General features: G+C 40.4%; 1 protein-coding gene across 1 annotated transcript in view; it reads left to right on the plus strand.

Moving 5' to 3' along the window:
• The first annotated feature begins 306 nt into the window (after positions 1-306).
• The window catches only part of kcnab1a (potassium voltage-gated channel subfamily A regulatory beta subunit 1a), a 94,271-nt gene continuing 69,560 nt past the window's right edge, over positions 307-25,017 (plus strand). The window contains exon 1 of the mRNA XM_041940257.1: positions 307-593. Within this exon, the coding sequence (XP_041796191.1) occupies positions 307-593 (287 nt within the window). The remainder of the gene's footprint in view (positions 594-25,017) is intronic.

Here is a 25,017-nt window from a genome sequence, read left to right on the forward strand (position 1 = left end):
AGGAGAAAGCCTGTTTTTCTTGTGTGGACGTACAGACTGGACTCTTGAATGCTGTTTTTCTCTTTTCAAAAGACATTTTTCTGGATTTTCCTGCACTTCTTTCTTAGAAATAAGAGGAGTATACTTTGTGTGGAGCTTTATCCAGATTAATACTTCACTTTCCTTTGAGCTTTAATCGCACACTCAAACACAGCGCTGCGTGGGCGAGGGGGCCTACCTGGATTACTCTGAGCGTACATGTTTGTGGGACAGACTCACAGAAGACGGGAGAGACTGAAAGAGAGGATAAAGTGAAGAAGGAGAAAGATGTACCTGTACAAAGCAACGTGCCCGGACATCCCCAACCCGAAGCAGAAGGGCTCCAGAGGTCAGGGAGGAGGTCAAGGCGGGGGCCAGGCCCAGGGCCCGGGCCAGGGGAGGCTCGGCAGGCAGGTGTCCGGGGGGACAGGGCCGCGACCCTACGCTCCTCTGATGCTGTGGACGGCAAACAAAAGCAACAGCGTGCTGGAGCTCAAACAGCTGGAGGAGTTTCTCAACTTCCACTCGCTGACGCTGGATGACACAGTCAAGAGCCAGACAGGCATGCTCTATAGGTAACCTCCCTTATGTTTGTGTGTGTGTGTGTTTGAATGCTAATAGGACTCTCCTTGAGACTTTTATAGCAGTACTTCTTAGTACTGCAAGGTGCACATCTGCAGGCTGATTTGGTGCCATGGCAACCCTAGCAGCGTTACTGCTAGGAGGGACAGGTGTTGTTTCTATATGTTGTGGATGAGGGATGTGTTGCTCTGGTTAGCTGGATGGTGGGCTGGTTGTGAGGTTTGTAGTCATTTGGCTATTACACACACATTTTTTTAACATGCACACCAACTTGAGTTATAGTTTTTAAAGTAAAAAAAAAAATCACTCTCCAGATGGCTGGCTTTTTATTTTGAAGATCATGGCTGAGTTCTTCAGGTCCTGTTGGAGACCCGCTGCCATCACGTGTTTGTTGTTTTTCTTCTGGTTTATCATCTGTGCCAATGTTGGTGAATGCTTTGAGAGCGAGTGTGACTGGGACACTGTGGATCGCTGCTCAGCCCTCAGGCTAGAGAGCAGCATGTAGCTGCTTTGCCTTCATTCTGTTGTGGTTTTCAGTGGAGAGGAAAGCAGAAATTATAATTCTCCGAAAGAGTTTCTGTTGTTGGTTGTAGCTAGTTGATTATCTTAAAAGCTTTATTTATTCGTGCAAGTTGCCTGAACACGAATGCTCTTTTATTGACATCCCCTACTTCACACTCACACATTCACTGCTGCTTTCCGAACTCCAGATTGATAAAATGAGGGAAATAAACCTGTTAACAACAAGCAATTTCATTCTTCATACCACCCTTTGTAATGGCAATCATACAATATCCAGTGTTATTTAGAACTGAGGTGTCCATGTGTGTTTTATATTTGGAGAGGCTGCTGGCTTAGTGTTTCCATGAACTGCCTGTTCATTCCCCAGGCTCTCTCATCACTGACTAGCTATAGTCTGCAAACATATTTGATTATATTGCAGGCAGTGTAATAATAACATGACCTAAACTTGTTCTGTTGTTGTGTTGGTACAGAGGAAGAAGAGCAGGACTTTTCTATCACTCCTCCATGTCCACCAATGCAGAGAGAGAAAAGGGGGAGAGTGGGGGGAGGGGAGTGTGATGGCGGTCTGTATCCCTGTTGGGTCAACCTGGCTATGGGAGCTCATATGGCCATGTGCTGTTACCGTTTCGCCTTGGGACTTTGGCATACGTTTGTGTACATGGACCTGTGTGTGTGTGTGTGTGTGTGTGTGCGTGTGTGTGTGTTCATTACCATGGTAACTTCATAAAACAGCTGGCTGCCCACTTCCTTTTCCAGGTCAGTGTGTATCACTGGTCAAGACCTCTGTTGGATGCTCACACAAACAGGAAAGAAAGTCCACTTTAGCTCTGAAATATTATTTCTCTCGCCAAGAACTCATGGAATGCAAATCCTTTTGGTTCTGACTATAAAACAACTGACACCAGCCATGACTTTCCCCAAACAAAAAGAGTCAACTAGAAAATAAATGATCATATGATGTGCTTTTATTCACATATAAACATCCCAAAGGAAGGGATGCAAATCAGTGGAGTGCCCTCAGTGCCCTTCCAATGAGCTCTTCTTTAAAACCCTTGTGGCTCTGTACAGGGAGGTAAGTCATGGCATGATAAAGTCTGTGCAAGCATTTCCTAACTCAACCTATTTGTCTTAAAACAAAGAAATGTTTACTTATGATGCCTCACCATAGGTTGTCGTGACAGCTCCAGCAAAGAGTGATTTATCCACAGTCCTAACTACAATCTTTAGTCCAATTTTTGTAACCATTAACCCTGGGCATCATTCCTAGCGCCGAAGTGCAATTCTACCCTAAAACTCAATTGTAGCAGTGATATTGCCCAATATATCTCATTTTCTCCCATATGCGAAGACAAGCACATTGCTTTCTCTTTTCTTTCCTGTTATGATGAAATTAGTCCATTGCAAAGACAGGCGTGCATAGCCCATGCACACAACACTCACACTTTCTATTTTTCGGATCTTTGATTCATGCAAAATTCTGCAAAGAGCACAGATGGGAAGAGGAAGAAGAGAACTACAAGCAGAGCCTACAGGCACAGTTTATCATTCATGTGTGTGCCTGTGTTTGGGGCGTGGGCGTGTGTTTTCAGTTGTGAAGGAGCATCTGTGTGTGTGTTTGTGAGACAGCAACTGCTGCATCTTATGTGTGCATGTTCATTGTCTCGTCAATGCGCATCATGACTATGTAGGCCGTGGTGACAACATGCTGTGTCAAACTCAGATATATGCATTTAGCTTCCTCTGAGCTAATGTGGAGAATGTTAACGTTAGTCATCTAGTCTGGGTTCACTATGTGACGATGATAGTGAACTATGTTAACAGAGCAGAGATCGGCCTCTTTCTTTCAGACAGACTTGATTTAAAAAAAGCTTTAGAAAGTGCGTTTGACAGGCAGCCTGTGCACATGTCGACACTGAACGCCTCACCACTGAATGAACATCCGGCACACAGGTTCACTGTGATGTTTCCCTCAGCTGTGTCTTTCCTCCTTTGCTTTCTTTGCTTTCTTAGTTGAGTCTTCTTGCATTGTATTAAAGAGGTTACAGCTGTTTACAGTTTGTTGTTATTCAGTGCCACCACCATCTGCCATTTTTGAATCAGTTCAATGTGAGGAAGTCTTCCTGCTTTTGGTTGAAATGCTTCATTCAACTCTGCACAGTTTGCAGGAAAATACATAGAATAAGCTTCATAGTTTGCTTGCAATAGCCACAAGTTATCGACTTTTTATTGATTAAAATGCAGCATTATACCACTGCGAGGCAGCAGTACTTTGTGGCTCACAGTGTCTGTGCTTTTTGTGATATTATAGCACTCAAAGCAGGCAATGGTGACATAACGACGCCCTTTGGTGTTTCGTTTGAGCACGTACTACCTGCTTCAGGACATGTTTTCATTTGGTTACTTAGCTAAAAAATAACTACTGGCTTCAACCAATCTTTCCTGTAGAAGAACAAAAGCATGAATCTGGTACATCCCCTTTTAACCTAAATGCCAAAGTAGTTACAGGGGCAAATGCACTCTGCTGGTTTTTGATCACAGATGCCGAATTAAAGCAGACATCAATTTTGATCAGACGAGTGGGGAAATAGATTAATCCAAAGCCCATGATATTATTGGAACAGAACAGGGAATGCTGGGTGAAGGAGTGACAGTTAGGGGGCATTTAGACCTCCAGGGGGCAGAGGGTCACATTATGAAGCATATGCCATGTGCACAAATGTGAGTGTGTGTGTGTGTGTGTGTGTGTGTGTGTGTGTGTGTGTGTGTTTGTACAGCCAATCTGGATGTTTGTCAGTCCATCTGATTAAATGAGCTCGGCCTGCTGATGGACCGTGGTGTGAAGGTGACAGAGTTACAGTGTCCCCACAGTTGCTTCTCTACTCTTCTGTCACTCACTTTTTTCTTCCCTCCAGTTGTTTACTTTCTTCTTTTTTTATGTTTTTACAAAAATCACTGTCTTTGTCCTTCAATCATCTTCTTTCATTTTTCTTTTTTTAAATGTGAAAATTAGATACTAAAGCTCAATAATGCAAAAAAAAAAAAAAAAAAGACTGCAGCTTGGATTACAAAATTACTGCTCTATAATTTCACAGTTTTTAATTAATTTTGAGATATATTATGAGGGAGGCCGATCTGCAGCGTAATCAGCAACTGCTTTTGCATCTTTATTCTTCTATTCCCAGATATATATTCTGAGATGTTCTCGCCACAAAAAGATTAGATTTATTATAAACTGCAGTGAAAATGTGACTTCGCAACAGAACACATTTTTCAGATGATGATGATGAAAAAAACAAAATCTGTTTAAACTGATGTACTCCTTTTCAAATACAATCATGCAATACTGCATTTAAACTCTAATTTAAATGAGCACCTAATGTGAAATGGATGTAAGGTGCTACACTACATTGTTCAGGAGTTACCGCCTAAAACATACAGCTGTTTGCTATAGACTCACCTTCTGACTTTGTGACTTATTTTATTTGAGTGATGGTGATTTGAAACTGGTTTCTGAGCTCCATGTCACTTAGAGTAGAGAAAAGAAAATCTGAACAAATATTGCAATGCAAACAGTGCTGTGTTTGAATGCCAAATGGGAGAGAGCAGCAGTGAATGTTTATTGACTGCAGCCAGTCACAAGCCCGTCCTCTCTGGACTGGAGCCTCATGTTCACTAAAAGTGTTTAGACTCTGGCATGTGCCTATGTAAGGAGAAGCTGTCCAGACAGGCATCATTACTTATATATATTATTAACAGAGTGGAGATGGAGGGGATGACAAGCAAGGAATAAAGCTAAAATACAGATAAAAGAGGGCTATTTTAACATGAAAAGATGACATTAGAAAATACTATGTTTTTACCAGTACCTAAAGGAAGCAAGTGCTCAAGTAAGATGGGGACTAAATCCGTTTTTTTTGTGTGTGTGCAATAGTTTGTGTGTGTCTTTGTGCTGTGTGTGTGTGTATGTGTGTGTGAGTCTTTATTCTTAATCAGAGCCTAATGAAGCTGTGCTTTGTAACCGATCGACACCTGAGAAGCAGTGAGTGAAATTGTGCACTCAACCAGTGATTCATAGAACACACACACACCCAAACGCACGCACAAGCACACACACACACACATGCAATCAGACAGAGACATTCAGATACGCATGCAGATAAATGCGTCAATTGCTCATTCTTTATTCATCTTGGAAAACAAGTGAATATTTAACATGGGAGCTGGTATCCTCACTAAATACTTAATTGGTCAGGCGATCACAGAAAAGTGTTTGTGTGTGTGGAGGCGAGTTTCCAGTTCTATACATAGCATTACAAACTAGGCATTTTTTTTTATATACATATATTTCTCTTTCTGGCTAATTTCTACCTAAATATAGCAGGCCAAATGTCTGATTTAGAGCTTTTTAAATAGTGAATGCTTAAAAGCTATTAGAGTAAAAGCCCTGTAAGGGTGCATTAAACTGTAATGGGCTTTACACACAAGGTATTAGACCGACCAAGATCCTGTGACACATTTGGCTTAGAACCAGTCATGTAATAAATTGATTTGGACAGAGAGAAAGAAAGCTCCTCTTTTTGTAATTAAAAGATGGGTAAACCACTATTACTAGTGGACTGATAGTACAGTTTGTTCAGTTGAAGGGTATACTGTGCAGGATGTACCTAAAAAGCAATGTATAGACTCATACAAAAAGTATGCCTCTTAATCATCACGCACTAGAAGTGTGTGAAGTACATTTATTCATCTGTAGAGACCCTCTACCTGTGTTTTCTTACATTCTACTCATTTTGCTGTGCTTTAATTCGCTTCAACGATTAGATAGTGGGTGTGTTGCCCCCAGCCAATAACAGTGCGCAGGGTTAGAGGTCGGGACTTTATAAAGAACAATACTAACAGTGGAATTTTCTTCACTTAACTAGCCATCGTTGGTCAGTCCTGTAGTGTCTTCAAACTGGTGAAACAGCGCCCCTCTGGATTGTAACGGCCGATACATGTCAGTTAGCGTGTGTGGTGACAAATGATATCGCAGCCCGACACGACGGAGAGGTCAACGTCTGTTGAGGGGAAGCTAGGTGAAGTTCACATCCTTTGATTAGCTTTTAAAAACATCAAGTATTAACGCCACTTTTATACCACTGCCAGACTGTGGACGGACAAAGCTCAAATTATTGGATGCTAGTGACGTTATTGAAGTTAAACAACCGGGACAGAGAGTTAGCTAGTTTTCATTATTGCTATAATCAGACTTTTAAGGGGTCGACGTTACTTTAGCTAGTTTTGTGAGGCTTGCTAGCCTGCTGAAGGATAGAGAGTCCAGAGACATAAAACCGCATTTTATCATCCCAGTATCAAGAGCTGTGGGAGAAGGTAAGACGGAAAACTCTGGCCCCACAATGACAAGGAGAATGGCCTCCTACAACAGCGTGAGTACATAAATACACTGCCATGTTGCTGTTGCTGTGTAGTGTTAGTCGCTGTTGTTACTGTGGAGGTGGCTTTGGCTAAATGTAGGCTACCCAATACAGCACTGCAGCATGCGAGTCAGTCACCTACTGAGTGTGTGAAGTTTGCCTGTGTTTGATTTGATACATGCACTAATGTGACATTAAACCTGTAAATCTGTGAATGGATATTGCACATTTGATGTTTGAATTATTCACCAACCTGTACTTAGTGTCAGTGTATAAGCTTTGCAAGGCTTTGTGTGTGTGTGTGTGTGTGTGTGTGTGTATATATATATGTTGTAAACCTTTGCCCTTTATGTCATATTGCAGTTTACTAGTTGGATGTTATGTGTGTTGTTGTATTCTACCACCTTGCAAATGTGCTACAATCAGCAAACCAAAAAAAGTAAGCCAGGAGCAGCTCCATACTGTTGTGTCCCGTGTCAAAATCTGCGCCCAGTGATATAAGTCTGTTAGCAAAATGACAAAAGCAGCCTTCTAATTTTTCCTTTTTAGGTTACCCGTCTCACTTGGCTTCTTCAGAACTGAACCATGCCTCCACTGAAAATACTTAGAAACCTCTGCTCGGGTTGCTGTTAAGCATAGCTGAGTTTGTTGATGTCACCAAACTCCATGCATGATTAAAATTGATAATGGCGTAAGTTGTGCTGCATAATTGTGCAACATAATTCTGTGGAATCAGGCATGTAAGTAAGCAAAAGTTAAAATAGAGGGGTGTTTTGTTATTTATCCTACCCTCGTTGATATGGGATGGACAAAATAACAGAGAAACCTGTCAGTAGATTGCAGTAGGGCTCAAAAGCACCACATGCTGCAGCTGCCAAAATGACCACATAGTTGAATCAACATCTCTGCAACAGTTTCAACAAACTGACCATTATAACCTTCATGAAGTTAGGAGATATTGCTGGACTGTTTTAGTTTAGTTCAGTTTTAGCTAGGTGTACCTGACCTAGTTCACTTTTAGACCTAGTTTAGTTCAGTTTTAGCTAGGTGCGACTGACAGTGCTCCTCTGTCACATGACCAATGTTTTGAAACATGAAAGATGAAATTAATATTGATTACTGAATATGTTAGATATAATAACCATTGCATATGTGGCAACATTGTTAAACATTTGAAGTATAATCAGACAATTTGATTTTACTTCATGAGCTGTATTTTAAAGCCTATGATAAATAATAAATGGATAAAAGTCTGAAATTCTTAGACTGAAATATAATTTAGTTAACTGTAAATTCTTGAAATTATACCAATTATCGTAGTACTCGAGATCTGTGCGGTCATTTGAGAGCAGGAGGAGAAGAATGGACAGCTGGAAAGCTTAGATAGAGACGCTTTAGTTAATTAGTGTCTTATCGGTCTTACTGGTTGATCATTTTGTACACTGCCTGCTCTCTCTCACTTATACACACTAACACATTAGTTTTAAAGTCACTTTAGGGGCATTTCATGGACTTATTAATTCCCTTGAGGGTTAACATATTCTCGCCCCATAAGACATACCGTATGTTAAACCCTAACCCATTAACCTGACAGACAGAAGCACTTCTCTTGTACATGCTGTATGTATTTGTGGTGAAAACATATTTGGGGTTTGTCCCCCAAGAGTCAATGCTGTTTCCATACTGATCTTAGCGTGTGTGCCACTGGTTCCTAGATGTGACATATTAGGCTGTCTCCCAGCACTCATGCACACACGCACACACCCAGTTCATTATTTGGCTATTGAGTGAGCTAATGCACGTTCCTGACATGTCTCTCATTAATAAATCAACTCTATAGCTTGGAAAATCAGCCAGACTCTCACACACAGCGCTATAACTCTGCAAACACACATGCACAGACCTCTGGTGTTTCACTTGTGTCAGCACTAGCTGACTGTGTGAATCAATAGGGCATCAGCTTGTCCTATTGGCGTGCTCATTTAGAAGAGTGCCAGGAGTTGAGCAGTTGGGACACACTCAACAGTCACTGTACTCTGCTGGCCAGTTTCTAACACTCTCTCAGCTTTAGAATAATAATTTTGAACCTGTTTCCGCACTATTAGATCTGAGAAAGAGATTTGAGCATTGGCAAGTAATGAAAAAATCTCTTGATATTGTCAGAAGGTTGTGAAGTATGTGCTTTAGCCTCTTGATTGATTGATTTTCCCTCTAAACTTTTGTCCGTCTTTGCTTTTTTAATTGCTTTAACATCTCACTTACTGTGAAAATAAGGACAAAACATCTTCCATTAACATGATCCATCTCTCTGTCTTTGTTTCTTGTTGTCTTTCTCTCTCTGCGTTCTGGTCTTTAAGTTTCGCTGCCTTGCTCATCTTCTCTCTTGGTATTTGTCCATTATTGATGAGGGCTGATAAGTGGTTATTTAAGAGGCAGCGCTCTCCTTGGGTCTCAATGAGGTCGCTTGAGGATAACACCCCAGCGGAGCTTCATCTTACTCTCCCACACTGATTCACATAAATAAAAGGAGCCGTGCCAACTTTAATTTTGTGGCACACACACAATCGCACACTCATCCTTTTACTTTAAATCTATTAGCTGATGTTCAAGGTGACTCTGTAGTGATAGTCTATGAGGTCTGAGCACACAGTCATACAACTCAATTAGAAATCCCCACGAGGACTGTCTATAAGGTTTGAGTGTGTGTTTGTAACAAGAATGAGATCTTAGACTGAACCATTTTGTGTGCACTAGGTCTTTCAAGATAAGGGTTCAATACCTAACTTGTAATTCTGCTAAACATGAGGGGTAAACGCGTGGGGTTTGAAGAATGGCAAGAAGGGAAATGGAGACACCTTTAAAACACTGTTAACAGTTATATGGCACATGTGGGTGGGTGAGTGAGGTGCAGTGGGTTAGCTACAGAGAGGAGATACATATATAAATGAGAGTCTTGGGAGATGCAGGGAGAGATCAAAAGAGAGAGCCAAGAAGTGTCATCTAATTTGTTTTGCGGTGTTGGTTGGTGGTGTTACCACTAGGGGGAGCCGTGGACCTGCTGTCACTTTTCACAAGAAAACGTGTGCTACCAGTGTGTTTTTTTTTTTGTGTGTAAGAGTGTGTGAAAAAAATAACACAAAAGTAGATTGAACAGCAGTGAGTGTTTGCAGTCACTTCTGCTTCCTGAAGTTAAACTTCCACACAAATACAAACTGTAGTGCTATACACCTGGATATTTTCTATCTGTGCACAGTTTCATATTTATCAAGGCACTATTTCCTCATTGCATTTATTGATTACAGCCCAAAAACAACACCCTGTAAGCTGCTGATGGCAGTGAATTAGAGCACCTAAAACTCAATTGCTCGCGAGTTCCCAGAGATACTGTGTGTTTGCCAAGAGAAGAGGAAAGGTCTGATGAAAGTGAAATACTGTGTTGCTTTAAGAGGTGCTGCAGTGCTCATGCAGTGGTGGAATCGGTTGCAGATTGTCACCTATTGTGGACTGCAGAAAGACCTTTCAAACCATGACTCGAGAGGGGGCAATGTAATATCCAACCCAGCTTCTTGAACAGATAAACAATTACCCCTCCTTTTCCTACCCATCTCTCTCTCTCATTTTCCCCATCTGCCGCTCAGCCAATTTTCCCTGAGCTCCTTTGCTATTTGACTGCCGTTTTCATTTTGCCTGTTTATATTTCTTTTGTTATCTTTTTCCTTTCTCCCCTCCTTCCTTCCTTTCTTTCATTTAACGTTTCTTTGTTTCTTGTACACTCTCTTGGTCCTGTCATTAGTTTTATGCCTCCGTCTACGGTGCCACCATATAGCTCCACTTCACAGTGCTAAGCTGATACAATGACGCAGGCAAAGTTTATGCTTCCTCGGCTCAGCACTTTTCTTGTCTTTTCTGTGTGTGTGTGTGTGTGTGTGTGTGTGTGTGTGTGTGCGCGTGCGCGTGCATGTGTGTGTGTGTGTGTCTTGTACAGATTGTAATATACAAGAGTGGAGCTTGAGTCTTCGCCAGTTTGTGTGTGTGTGTGTGTGTGTGTGTGTGTGTGTGTGTGTGTGTGTGTGTGTGTGTGTGTGTGTGTGTGTGTGAGAGAGAGAGAGAGAGACTGTGGATGTGTGTTCTCGGGTGCAGTGCTATCTTTTGTAAGAAAATGTAATACACTGTAGTCTCCCTCAAGGCCTATTTAGAGAGGAAAGGTGAGAGAACAGAGGACAAAGAGTGGGATATGAGAGATTGCCATCATAATAACAACTAAAGCGCAGTGTAGACACAACACAGAAACACACGCACACATGCACACACGCACAAACGCACACACACACAGACCCTGTGGACTTTACTGTACTGTTCAAACACTGCAATAAGTGTAGGGAAGCACTGCACCAATAAAATGTAGCACAGCAGTACTCTTAGAGCATTGTGTTCAAATACTGGACAAGTAGTTGCGTAAGTCCAAATCCATAAATGAACAGTTTTGTGTTTTACTGGCTTCAGTGCAGCAATGCAGCAATGATGCAGCGATCTGTGACCAGTGACTGCAGTCTCCCATTCCAGTGTGTTGAGTATTTACACATACCGGCAGTGTTATAAGCTATAAGACCTATTAGGTCTTGTAGCTCTGGTCTTTTTGTTCTGTCGGTCAGTTCAAAATCTGGGAAAGCTGCTGTCAGTGTTAATGCTTCTAGCTGCTGGAATAGCCTTCCTGAGCCCTTGAGATGTGTTCACACTCCTCTCACATCTTTTAAAAGCAGCATCAAAACCTTTCTTTTTATGTTGCCTTTCAATGACAAGTATTGTGTCTTAGTCATTGAATAGTTTGTGTTTGCACTTTCCTCTATGCTTGTTGTGACAGAACAGTTATGAATGGCTCTGTCTTTCTTTCTTAATTCTCATGTGAAGCATATCAAGATTTCTCCTGTATATAAAATGTGCTATATAAATACGGTTTGCCCTGTCTTGCCTAATCTACAGTATATAGTGATATTTGTGAACAACAGATGTGTGTAACCCAGGACACATCAGTGTTAAAGAGCAGTGCTGCATGAGAGACATTGAGCTGCTAGCTGTTAGTATTTGGCTGTATTACCTCCCGAGGGAGTTCTAGCATGCCATCGCGATAACTGTGTAAACCGGCCCCTCGTCTGACGCTGCAGCGGCATGCAAGCTCCTACAAACTGTAGTCTCACAGCTGCAGACATCGCACCTGCAGGCCCTCCTCCTCATCCCTGGAGATTTCAATAATGCTTCCCTGTCTTCAACTCTCCCCATCTTCACCCAGTATGTCAAATGCCACACAAGAGACAATAAAACATTGGACTTACTGTATGCAAACACCAAGGATTCTTACAGCTCTTCACCCCTTCCCCCACTGGGCAGATCTGATCACAACCTGGTCCATCAGCCGACCATTAGGAATGTGAAGACATTGTCATAGGAGTCCAGTATGGCACTGAGGGACTGTTTTGACACCACAGACTGGGAAGTGCTGTGCAGTCCACACGAGGAGGACATTGGCAGTTTGACAACATGCATCACGGACTGCATTAACTTCTGTGTGGACAACACCGTGCCTACCAGGAAGGTGCAGTGTTTCCCAAACAACAAACCCTGGGTGTTCCCTGAACTGAAAGCCCTGTTGAATGAGAAGAAGAAGGGTTTTAAATCAGGGGACAAAACTGAGTTATAGAGGGTGCAGAGGGAGCTGCTTTGACATGCTCAATATCAACCCCTGTCGATACTAGCGTTTATACTGAATTGTAAACATCTTTCACTTATGAACTGTGTGATTTGGAGCATATTAATTCCATATTTAAGCTGTAAAAAATCATTGATAATTTGTTACAGGTATTTTAACTGCCGACTGTCAAAATGGATGTTTTGTTTTATTTATTTATTGTTTTACTGTTATGGACTTGCTTTCAGTAAAAGCAACTCCTTAGTTGGTTTAAACATTATTGTCTCTTCAGCCTGCAAGGCTGGTTAACTGCAGCTTTTTTGAGTTAGTTGTTTACAAAGATTTTTTGTTTACTACCACTTGCACTTTAAGTTTGTATTATTTAATTAATTTACTTTTTGCTGTGGTAACTGTGATATATATGTTCAAAAATATACCAGCTGTTACAGATACATGTTTTATGTGTCATTATTTTAATATATTTGTTTAGAAACGTATGCTGTTACAGTATAACAGGGTAACTTTCACAGGTGTGAAGGTTTATTAAGCAAGTTAGGTTAAACAGAAACCCAAAATAGGTGCTTATAAATAAAGAAGATAATTGTGACTAATCGAAAAAATAATCAATAGATTAGTCGACAACAAAAATAGTCATTAGTTGCAGCCCTACATCAAAGCCAACGAGACCAAGGACATGGTGATTGACTTCCTCAGGATGGGGTCACACATCACACCAGTGAGCATCCAGGGTTTGGACATTGAGATTGTGGGGGAGTACAAATACCTGGGCATGCACCTCAACAACAAACTGGACTGGACCACCAATACAGATACCCTGTGTAGGAGGGGCCAAAGTCATCTCCATCTGCTGAGAAGACTGAGGTCCTTTGGAGTTACTGAACAGACTGGTCAGGAGAGCTGGCTCTGTTCTGGACTGCCCTCTGGACACCACTGAAAACATGGCGAGAGGAGGATGTTAGCCAAACTGCTAACTATCATTGACAACCCATTTCATCCCCTGCATGACACTGTGGGGGCCCTCAGCAGCTCCTTCAACAACAGACTGCTGCATCCCCTCTGTAAGAAGGAACGCTACCGCAGGTCCCTCATACCAACAGCCGTCAGATTAAACTCAAGCATTGCATAATGTAACACTGTGTTCACATACATACTGTTTTTTCTTTGCACTAATGCAAAATGACATTCCTTTTTCCTCAAATACTATATATATATATATATGTGTGTGTGTGTATGTGTGTGTATATATATGTATATATATATATATACACGTGTATACATATATGTGTATATATACATATATATACGTATATATATATATACTGTGCAATAGAGCAAATCCTGTACTTAATGTATCCATAACCATGTGCAATTTTTGTTTCAATCCCTGTGCAGTTCTGTGCAAAACTATACTATATTATATTATACTATAGTCTATTGTATAAAATGTACATTTACATAGTCTACTTCTTATTTTGTATTTTTTATTGCCTTTGCTATTTGCTATTTTTATTGATCCTGCCAACACCAAATTTTACCAGCTGAGGATTAAAAAAGTTTATCTTATTATCTTATCTTATTCCTAGGAATGTCTAACATAACCTTACAGTACAGTAATATTGTTGATTTTTGTTTTTCATTTGCTGTGTTTTCATAGTTAATCTGATGCATAGTCTCTGAAGTCTCTCATTGTAACATTACATACAGATTTAATCTCTGCTGCAGGAAGACATACTGATGGAAAAGCTCTTACCTGATTCACATTGACACAGTCAGTAAATCTTGCTTGATAAGTTGTGTGTTACACAGATGGTAAATGGTGTGAGATGTGGTGCAGAAATCCCCTGTCAGCACACATGAGTGATGGGGAATCCCTGGAGTATAGACCATTGCGCACAAGTGCTCACACACGTAGACATAAATCAATACACACGCACACATGCACATTGTGTACATTCACATTTGCAGTTTTTTCCTTCCCATTTCTTGCACAATCAAACTTTTTATATTAAAAAAAGATTTTGCAAAGTTTCGGAATTCTTGGAACAATATAATGGACGTCAAAACATAGAGAGGAATCCCCCTGTCCTGATTTTCATGTTACTTTATGATTGAACAGCAGAATGCTTAGGTCTTCCTTTCCAGGTTTTGCCTTTGTTTCTATCATAGTGTGATAGCCCAGTCCTTGTTTTTGGGCATGGACCTGTAACACTGTCTCACCTTGATGATCAGCACAACCACACTGACGTACTTATCAGAAGAGCCAAGTGGTTTGGCAGGATGTAAGAGCGCTCCTTTATACGACCGCTTCACCTTCCCATTATCGTAAAGTGGCTTCATTTGAACACTTTTATGGTTTAAGTAATTTCGCTAATGATCATTCTCTACAAAGTAGGACAAGAGATTAATTTCTGCATGAAGGTTGTCATTTAAAAAAAAAGTTGCCCATCCTGCCGTAGATGCTTGAAAGTCCTTGATTATGAGCTGTTGTTTTATGTACTATGTTTTAGTTTTCCATGTATTATCCCAATCACATTCCTTTTCAAGATTAATAGAATAAATCTATAAGTAAACAAAAGCAGAGACCACCCTCCCAAAGCTGAGCTCAAAACTCTTCTGTAAAGTGAAATATATTTGTGTACAGTAGGAAAAAATGATGTAAATGCAAAGTTAAACTATAAAACAAAGTAAATTTTCACCAACTCAGCCAGTAATTATCATGTAATTAGAGCATGAAATTGAAGCAGAGGGAGATGCACATTAGACTAGACACAGGTGTTTGATATAATCCAATTAAGAAAGTGATGAACTCACCAAACCTGGTAGATAAAACACATGCAATCTACGTCTCACTCGCTGTTTGTCTCTGCAGCTCTTTGTCGCTCTCTCCCTCTCACAGACCGTAAAATGCAGATGTAGAGCACATGTACATCATTGCACATGCAAATGAATGCAAGCACACAAACATACAGGCACAAACAGACACCATACTTTTAACTCTCTCTTGACGTTTGTGTCCAGTACTTACAGCAATACTGAGCATTGAGTAGATTGCAAGAGGAATCATTTTCATACAAACGAAGTTACCCTTTTCTGTCTCGTGCAGGCTTTGCCCTTTAGCAGGTTCCATGGATTTGAGTGCTCCTTTCTGTGAAGCTCTGCACCACAATATACTGTACATGCACCCACTCAACCAACTGGGATGAGTCTTCTTCCAGTGGTTTATGTACTATGACCCCTCTAAGCACCAATTTTATCACCCAATCACCCAACCCCTCGTGCAAGAACATTGCAGACCTTTGCCTTGTGTGCATGTGTGTTTTTCTGTGCTGCAGTACTGCTAACTAATAACGTAACTCATAACCCAACCAAGAACTCATGATGACGTGTTAAGTGCAGCATGTGTTTTGGTCTTTTATTACATTGATTGGCCATTTGTTGCATAAATGCTGCTGCAGCAGAGATGTGTGTGTGTGTGTGTGTGTGTGTGAGAGAGAGAGAGAGAGAGATAGTGTGTGACCAAAAGAAATGTGTTCTGTTAGAGAAGTGGTATGAAGGCCATAAACACAATTTAAGATATTGTGTTTTGGCTTTCTCGACTTTGGCTCTGCATGAGTGCTGCTCTCTTCTGCTGCTGTATTTTGTCAAAGTTTGACTTGGTTTTCTGGGTGTTGAGAAACTTTAAATTAAGGATCTGTTTTTTTCTATTGTATTCAATCTTGCAATGTGATTCCCCTCAAATCAAAGGGAAAATTGTTGCACCTACCATTAAATACACTAAATCAGTAAAAAAATCATTTAATAGATCAAGCCTAATTTCCTGTTGCAGTTATCATCCTTTTCTGTTTGTTCCACAATACTGACATGTGTTTCCATGAAGTGTTCATTTGTTTTTAAGACTGGATGTAACACTAAATGACTGGTTTTTGACAAACACTTCAGCAGTGTACGTCTCTATAAAACGCCCCCTTTGGCGATATAATGTTGTCTTGCTATAGCAGATCAATGTTCCTTTAACATCTTGTTTCATTACACTACTGACTGCATGCACTCTCCAAGGTAACCGGTATACATGTGTCCGCTGTTCCTCCAGATGCTGCCTAGTTGCCATCTGGCATCTTTATTCTTGCCTGGTGTTATTTTATTGCTGCCTTTTCCCACACACATAACGCCTCCATACTGTTTCCATAGCAATGCTATTACTGAGATGACGGTTTTCTCTTGTTGTTACCACTCTTCACTATCAAGTGTCCATATCTGGAGACTCTCTAGCAGCCAGGAACGCTGCTCTCTGCAACAAATAGCTAATTGTAGTGCAGGTAGTGTAGGAGTATGTGCTTATTACATGGTGCAAGTTTGAGAACGACCTTATGTCATGCATTGAGGTACAATGGATGAAAGTTTACAAAAAAGTTTTGCCTTACAATTTTGCTCTCAGAAATTCCTCTGTAAATGCACTGAGTTCAGGCACATTCGTTTTAGGATGTAGCATTTTTTTTTCATTATTTCAAAGGCTTAAGATCATTGTACTAGGAATGATGGCTTTTCTCTTATCTGCAGTATAAGCAGCTCTCTATGCTGAGTTTCACTTCATAGAGCAAACGCAGAGATGGACAGATTTTATTTCCTCTTTTAAATTGCTCCCTTGGACACATTCATATTTATAGCAGTGGCCCTGTATGGATACAGCAATGACCTGAGCTGCAGTGGGAGGAAGTGTTAACCTAGTCACAGACATACACAGGCAGAGAGATTCAACTCTCAGTACTAATACAGTAATGCTGAAGCTCTGTGGGAGAAGTGTGAGAGCACAGTGCCTTGCTCGCAGGCACTTTATAATGAGGTCCTTTGTTGTTTGTGCATGCAAAACATTTCAGTCCAGACAAATGGCGCTAACAGCTCATATGGCTGTATGCACAGATATTACCATGGTGACAAACCTGGGGATTACAAAAGACAGTAATGGTAGGCAAGAGTAAGATTTAATGCTTGCCACAGGTGGCAGTACGAAGAAACCACCTTTCAAAAGTTTGAAATCACGAAATGTCAGCTCATAGTATGTCCATCTGATATTCTGCTGTGATTCAGTTCCAATAGTGCTAACCCTATTTGTCCCTACCCAATGTCATATGGTTCATTGATCTGATTGGTTGAAGTTAGCTCATGATAGACAGTGATAGACAGGTGGTTCATCTGTATTTTTTGACAGCACCTGCCCTTTTCCAAACAGTTTCAGTTGACAACTTCCCAGATGGGTCTGTTTAGGTTAGATTTGTTTTAACTGTTGCTCAGAGGTATCTTTGTCTCTTTCTGCCGTTTCAGTTATGAGTTCGGTTGAACCACTGTACAGCGTTGTGTTTTCCATGTACAGAACATGACTTAATTAAATCTTTCATACCAAATAGCATCTATTTGAAAAGATGACTTACTGCAACCTAAAAGCATGAAAGACCATTAAAAAATGCCGTGTAGTCTTGCCAACCACCTGACTGGGCTGAATCAAGCTTTTGTGGCAGGCAGGTTCAAACTTTTGAACAGTAGTGTACATGTCCGCAGCCTCTACTGATCATAACTGTTTTTATAAGTTTGAGCTAAACTCAGGTTTCATTTGCAATGAAACTGTAATTTGCTTGCCCAGGCTGAATACTATACAGTATATTTAAATAACATTTCATTTCAACTTGGCTTTCATTTTTATTGGTTTGGCCATCATTTCTATCTGTTGTGATAAAGTTCTTACCAAAGTAATCGCTTATATCAGGGGTCTTTTTGCACTGTAATGACACTCATGTGAGTCCCCACAAGCTAACTTTGTCCTTTTCTCTTGGGAAGCCCAACATTCCGCATCTACTTTTGTTTTCTCGACAGTCGCCATGATGCCTGTTGACAGTGCAAGCTGTCGTGTGTACAAAGAGAAAATAAATCAGAGATAGATCAGCATCAGCAAATGACACGTCAGTTGTCCTCGATGATAGTGATAATGATTTATGTGCTGAACCAAGGTCGCTCGCCAAAATTAGTTCAGAATGGTGAAAGAAGTTGTGCCAAATCAATGATTACAAAATTTCAGTGTCCTTGAAGTTTTGCTGTAGTGGTGCCATTTGCCCATAGTCGATGATGTTGGTTGTCATTTAGTAACACACTGGATTTGAGTTTCGATTGCATGGCCATACAGTTGCATGGCAGTGAATTACAGTCTGCAGTGTAGCCCCACTAATTAATTTCACTCTCAAACTGGGCCTGCTGAAGTGTTTAATTAAGATGGATTTTTGCTAATTATGGAGTGATAAGTAACGTTGTTTAAAGGCACACAACATTAGGACATCTAGCCATCCAAGTTACAACATTAGTGCTATATTAACCATACCTGACCTGTATTGCATTTCAGTATGTTGTCTTTTTACTACAAATCTACTGTAAGACTGTGCTCAGTACAGGGAGTGGAGGTGACTGGTGGTGATAGATGCAAGGTCATGACACTTTGACCCTTCTTATCTTCATCAGCTGTCTCAAGTCTAAGTGACAAGCTGTAATCTAATGCTCCTCTGAGAACAATGACAGCCACTAAATGGAAAAGCTCGGGATTACGACCCAGCAGTGACCTCCCTGTGTGTGTATTTGGAGGGAGGCACTTACGTGCGCTCACGTGTGTTTTTGGTATTTTGTCAAAGTATAATATTCCTAATAGAACCAATACACTCACTAAATATCACACATAGATCCTGTTCCTTCTAGGGCTGCTTGATTATGGCAAAAATCATAATCATGATGATTTTGGTCAATATTGAGATCACGGTTATTTAATAGTGGATTGGAACTTAAAAAATAATTCAGATGAAAAAGAAATTAAAAAAAAGTATATATTTGGTTCTGTCTGCATGATATGTCCGAGTTTTCTGTAACACATTCAGTATTGAACCTGCTTTCTGGTCAGAGACACACTGTCAGCTCTGGGCAATTTATGCACACACAGTCATCATTGTAGAGAGCCGATACACATGCGCTGCAAACTGTCATGTGCGTAAACTCTCTTCTGGCTTGCTTGTACAGGGTTTTGGGACTTCCACAGTGCTTAACAACTGTCCCTGTTTGCTCTTACAACATAAGCTCACTGTGTAGGTTGTGTGTGTGTGTACGTGCGCTTGCTGTGTACACCTGTATGCCATTTGATATCTTCCTGTCTAAAAGCTGAATTGGTTTTACCGTTATTGTTGACCAAAGGCCCTCTTTCTGTCATCTTGGCTTGAACTGAACTAAACATGCCACAACCTGGCTAAGAGTGAGTTTGAGAGAGTGGCTTTTAGGAAGGATGGAAAGTGCACCGCTGTAAAGGAACGTGGTCCCCTGGATTTATAACACAAGACAAAACAAGAGCATTATTGAAATTGAATGCAAAAAAATAATAGTTTTATCTCAATTATCTTGTTTTCAACATTGTTGAAAGCCAAAACCTTATCTACCTGAAAGTAATTTCATCATCTGGCCCTAGTTCCTTATCATTAGATACTTTACTGAGTTTCTGACAAGAATGAGGGTGGTGTGTTTCTGTTGTTTCTATCTATGTGTTTCTGTCTGTGTAATGTTCTCTATATACTTGTCAGTGTATTACTGGAGAGAGGGTTGACTATGTCAACAGATAATTAGAAATTGTCTGTTGTTTAGACATGATTATGCATTTTGCAGAAATTTAGAAGCCTAATTTTTGCTAGAGAACTACAAATAAAAAATCTGAATTATAAGATGAACTTTTAATTTTGACAGTCATGTACTCTAGTAAATAATCAGCGCTCTGTTACATTAGCTCCTCTCAGTCTGGGGGAGATTTGGTCCTTTTTTCAGTGGTAATTTTGTTGATATTATGAGGGAAGTGGCAGCTGCAAAGTGTCTGGCATCTTCTCACTGTGACACACCTCAGTGCTCAGTCACTGGGTAATTGAAGCTCTGGCTTCTATGCAGAGCTGAGTGAGGATGTATTGTGTAGAATGTGCTGCTTATTTTCTACTGTTGAAGAGTACAATCTGTACAAAGAGTACGGTGTCCCCAAGAAACCGTCTGAAATGTCACACCAACTGTGTGAGAGCTTTTTGAGAGCTTTGCCTTTTAACTTTGAATGATCATTGACTTTATTACTATATCTAACATTGCTTGCCTATTATAGAAGACTTGCACTAGCAGCTTCTGAATGCTAACAGAATATGGAATCCATCTTATCTTAATAGAATGACTTTGAAAACACCTAATTACTTGCTTTAATGGATTTATAGAATAGAAGTGAGGCTGCTGATGACTGGACATTGCATATTTCTTGCAGCTATAGCAAAGCTGCATGCAATGTTTATATTATGTTCATTCTAATGTTGATGAACATAAATGGCATTCTTTTAAATTAATAATAAGAAATACTACCAAATAATTCACTAAAGCGGTCAGGTTGGGAAATCATAGGGCTATGCATATTTTTCTTTGTTGCATTTTGTGTTGCTTGAAATATGACCAATGGGTTTTCACTGTAGCTGAAGTTGTACCTGAAAAACAAGGGCAGTTATCGTTATTCCCAGGATGGTGTGCTTTTGTTCCCAGGAAAATCCCTATTTCACAGAGAGGTATTGTAACTACCTTGTTGTGGCCCATAAAATGAGAACATTGTAAAGATTAAATATTTATGAACAAAAACAAAACAATTAAGGTGAATAAAACTTAGTTATAAAGCTCAGTGATTGGTCATTAAAATCACATTACAATCCGTCTTTAGCTCACTTGTGCTTCCTCTGCAGACATGCTCACAGCTGCCTCTATGAGGAGATGGAGGAGGGGTCCATGATTGACATGAGGGGGACCTCAGGACCAACACTCATCACTGTAATACGCTTATAGCTGTAGTATCCTTGACCGATGATGTAACCTGCTTCAATGATACAACCGCTTAAATGATAGAGAATTTGATGCCGAGGCAAATCCCCAGAAGTAATATATAACAGTTTTTTCAGTTGGTATCACTGTGAGTATGTACATGCATTTCAATCGTATTACCCGGGATGTCCTACTATTAAATAACTGCACAGAAAATAGAATCATGCTCCTTCCTAGTGACACATATGAGCTCTCACCAAGATGATAAGAAGCCTCAATAACTGTAAATTAACGTTGTCCTGATGCTTGTAGTATAAATTTGCCATATTCACATTTTAACATAATTACATTACATTCTGGTATTGTGAAAATTCTGCATAATAATTTCTACATAATAATATTTGCTATACATCTGGAAAATAATACATACAAAATCCAACATGTATACTGCCTGTTGTTTACATGATTCAGTCCGGAGCACATTTTGCTGCAAGTGGTGGGGGTGTGACAGCTTCCATGGTGTCACCGTTTGTATGGAGAGCGAGGTCACTGCAGTGTGAGGGGTGAAGCTGGAATGCTGCTGTTATGGATTTAATGGATATGATTGACTAATGAAGCATTCATGCTCTCCCTCTGTCTTTGCCATTCTGTCCTTTGACCTGTGGCCTCGGTCATGGCTCGAGGAAGTGGGAAAGATTTAGTGATTTAGTGCCGTTTCACAGAGCTGTCACTTTGAGATGACAGAATTATTCTTTTGCTCTGCACAAAACCCTTATATTAGTGTTTCTTCTGTTGACACATCTCGAACTACTTAAATCACACACTGTGAGGATTTTGTAAAATGTTACGCTACTTTATGTTGTAACCATAATTTTTGTGGTTTAAGCTGTTGAGAAGTGGACTCTTGATCCCCACCAGCACCTGCAGTCTTAAACAATTCTCTTTTGTAGGTAGGTACCAGGGGCTGACAGTGAAACATTGTTTTTTTAATTTATCTTCACAGGATCACTAAATCATTGAACAGTCCCTGTTTGCCTTGATTATCTGTCTTTGCTGCCTTGCACCCTCCCTCCTGACATCATCCAGTAACCTTTTTCACACAGGCACATGTTGTAGCTCCATATTCACATGACATGTAGGTAATAAAGAAACAATAGAGAATCACCTTACCTCCTCACTCTGGGCTTTTTTTCCAACTTATTTTTTGCAAGTGTTATGGAAAAAATAGTGCCTCCAACCTAGTTCTAACACCTGGACAAGCTTATTGAAGTATGTGACTCTCCAAGGGGTGATACTCTGAAAGTTTGAAGATTAGAATAACTTCTTGAACAGTTTAAAAAGCAAGCTCCAACCCTTACCACAGAGCTTTGATTGGAATATAAGGACACAAACAAGTCAAATTTGCTCTAAAGCAGCATCAAATCTCACTTTCTACAGCCTCCCTACAGCTGCCACAAATGGTTCAGTCCATGACAGGGGGGACAGCTCAGTCCTATGGGCAGGAGATGAGGAGGTTACAGTCATAAGGAGGGCTGACATCGCTGATGCTGCCCTGTCAAGTTATGTCATGGCACTTCGGGCAGAGCCACAGACAAGGGCATAAGTATCCAGTATGTACTGTACTAAGTGTGTGTATGTTGTAATGTACAGTTCACAGAGAACACTGGTTTGGTAACAGACAGTTAACTGGGATCTATACATTTCCACGGTTTGGTCCAAGTTCCATACAGCAGTGCAAATGTCAAAGACAGAAAAATCCATTTGCTGGGGACTGAAGTAGCATTTTGCCCACTGACAACTTTGATATACTATTTTGAAAGGGCAACGGGTCACAGCAGGTTATAAACTAACTGCTGCTATTGTAAGCACATATGGTTAAAGGCTTACAGCTGAAGGTTCCCAGGGTTACGTGCATCAATCTACACACCATGTAGTCTGTGTGCGACTGTGTGCACGAGATGGTTTGGCACAAAAAACAAGCTGCCCTATGATATTTTTGTCTGACATTGAAATGCAAGTTGTCATGTTAGTATTTGTAATTATAATATGAAAATGAGGCAATGCATGCAGTTAAAAACTGGCTGTATGTTAGGCTGACATTAGACATCTGAGGACCAAGTCTGATTGTATTGCAGTGTCATTCAGTTTGTCATGTGCTGACAACATTGTTTAGCACAAACTAAATAAATATGTTCAACAACTGCAGTTTAATGGTAAATAACTCATTAAACGCTTTCAGTTAAACTCTCCTCAACCGGCAAATGCTTACTGGATATAACAGTGATTTGCACCATGGTTTTGCAAAATAAAAATGTGCAGCATGATAATAACTAATAATCACCAAAAACATAATTGTGTACACAGTGCACATTTATATGACATGTTTCTTGACCTTGAACACATAATGTAGCACCTCGAACAAAGTCTTTGCAATTGCATGTTAGACAAGAACCGTTTAGTTGTGTACCTCTCTGTGTTTTTGTTCTTTGACACTGCTTTCTTCAGGAATGTTTGTTTGAGTGTTCCATACAATGACTCTGCAGTGTGCAGTGAATTTTGAATGTGGCAGACTTTACATCTGCTTGTTCTTTCATTTGTGAGCATGTGTGTGTGTGTTTATGAGCATGTTTGAATGCCTACTGGACACAAACCGTGTTCTACATCTATGCACATGTAGGTGTGTATGTGTGTGTTTTTTGTAGACTGTATAGCCGCAAGAAAAGCCGTGGCTTTTTGCCCCCTGTATCGTAGAAATGATATTCACATCAGTTGTAGGTCAGGGAGCGCTGACCTGAGGAAGGCTAGACTGTTGGGTGGTGATGCAGAATGCATCACTGCAAAATTTTTAAGACACCCACACACGCAAACACACACATGCTTACGCACATACTATAAACACTTACACACAGTGGTATCTCATGGGGATTTCAATATGTAGTGTGTGGGATTTTGCTGACAAAGCTCATGATCCAGCATGAAGTAGAGCACACACACACATACACACAGGTGCAAAAGTAGGACACAGCACTGCCTTACGCTCAGAGTTATGAGTGTGTCATCACTTGCTGCTCGCGGGGCAGCTGCTGGGAAAACAAAAACAACGCATAGATAATAATCAGAGAAATGGTGAAAAAAGCTTAAAATATGTGCAACCTGAGTAATGGAGCAACCCACAAGATTTTATTTTAGAAACAACCAGCAGCTACTGTATATCACTGTGATGGTTGGTCATTTGGTTGGTATGAGAAATTTCACGCACAATTACTGTGCACGTGCTGTTATGGGACACAGCTGCAAAGACTGTGAGAGGCTGACAGCTGCATCAGTTTGACTTTAACTCAGCTGGAAGAGCAGAGATCCCAGGCTGTAACGGTAACGGTCAGTGTAGTTGGTATATATTTGTGGTCAATCATGAATTATGGGTTGTCTCTCTACCTCTGAAGTGTGTGTGCGCGCACACACACACACACACATACATTAATCTTTAATTCAGACCCATGGTGTTGGGGTAGAAATGTCAGGGAACAGTACAGCAGTAAGTGACCTTTGAAGGCCGACTAATGATGTACTTTAACCTCTTAACCTCCTCTATTATTGGGGGGAGTGTAGACCTCATTTCCACCAGTTTAATATATTTCTGGACATGTAGGTGATCTGCGTTGGACACTAAACCGATCTGATATCAGACTCAAAGGATATAATCTCTTTGTGTGTATAACTACAAATTATGGACACTTAATTGCAGATAAATTGCAACTTCACAAATTGGGCTGGAAATCACCATTATCCAAAGGAGATAGCACAGCAGTAGCCAGAATTACATGATCCCATTGGCAAAATCAAGGGAACTCTGTCAACTTGCAAACTCATTTTGCAAGAAATTAAATGAAAGACCATGCACTGGGAATAAAATAATAGATTGCTTGA

The sequence above is a fragment of the Chelmon rostratus genome, chromosome 7, assembly GCF_017976325.1.
Source record: "Chelmon rostratus isolate fCheRos1 chromosome 7, fCheRos1.pri, whole genome shotgun sequence".
Classification (NCBI taxonomy): Eukaryota; Metazoa; Chordata; class Actinopteri; order Chaetodontiformes; family Chaetodontidae; genus Chelmon; species Chelmon rostratus.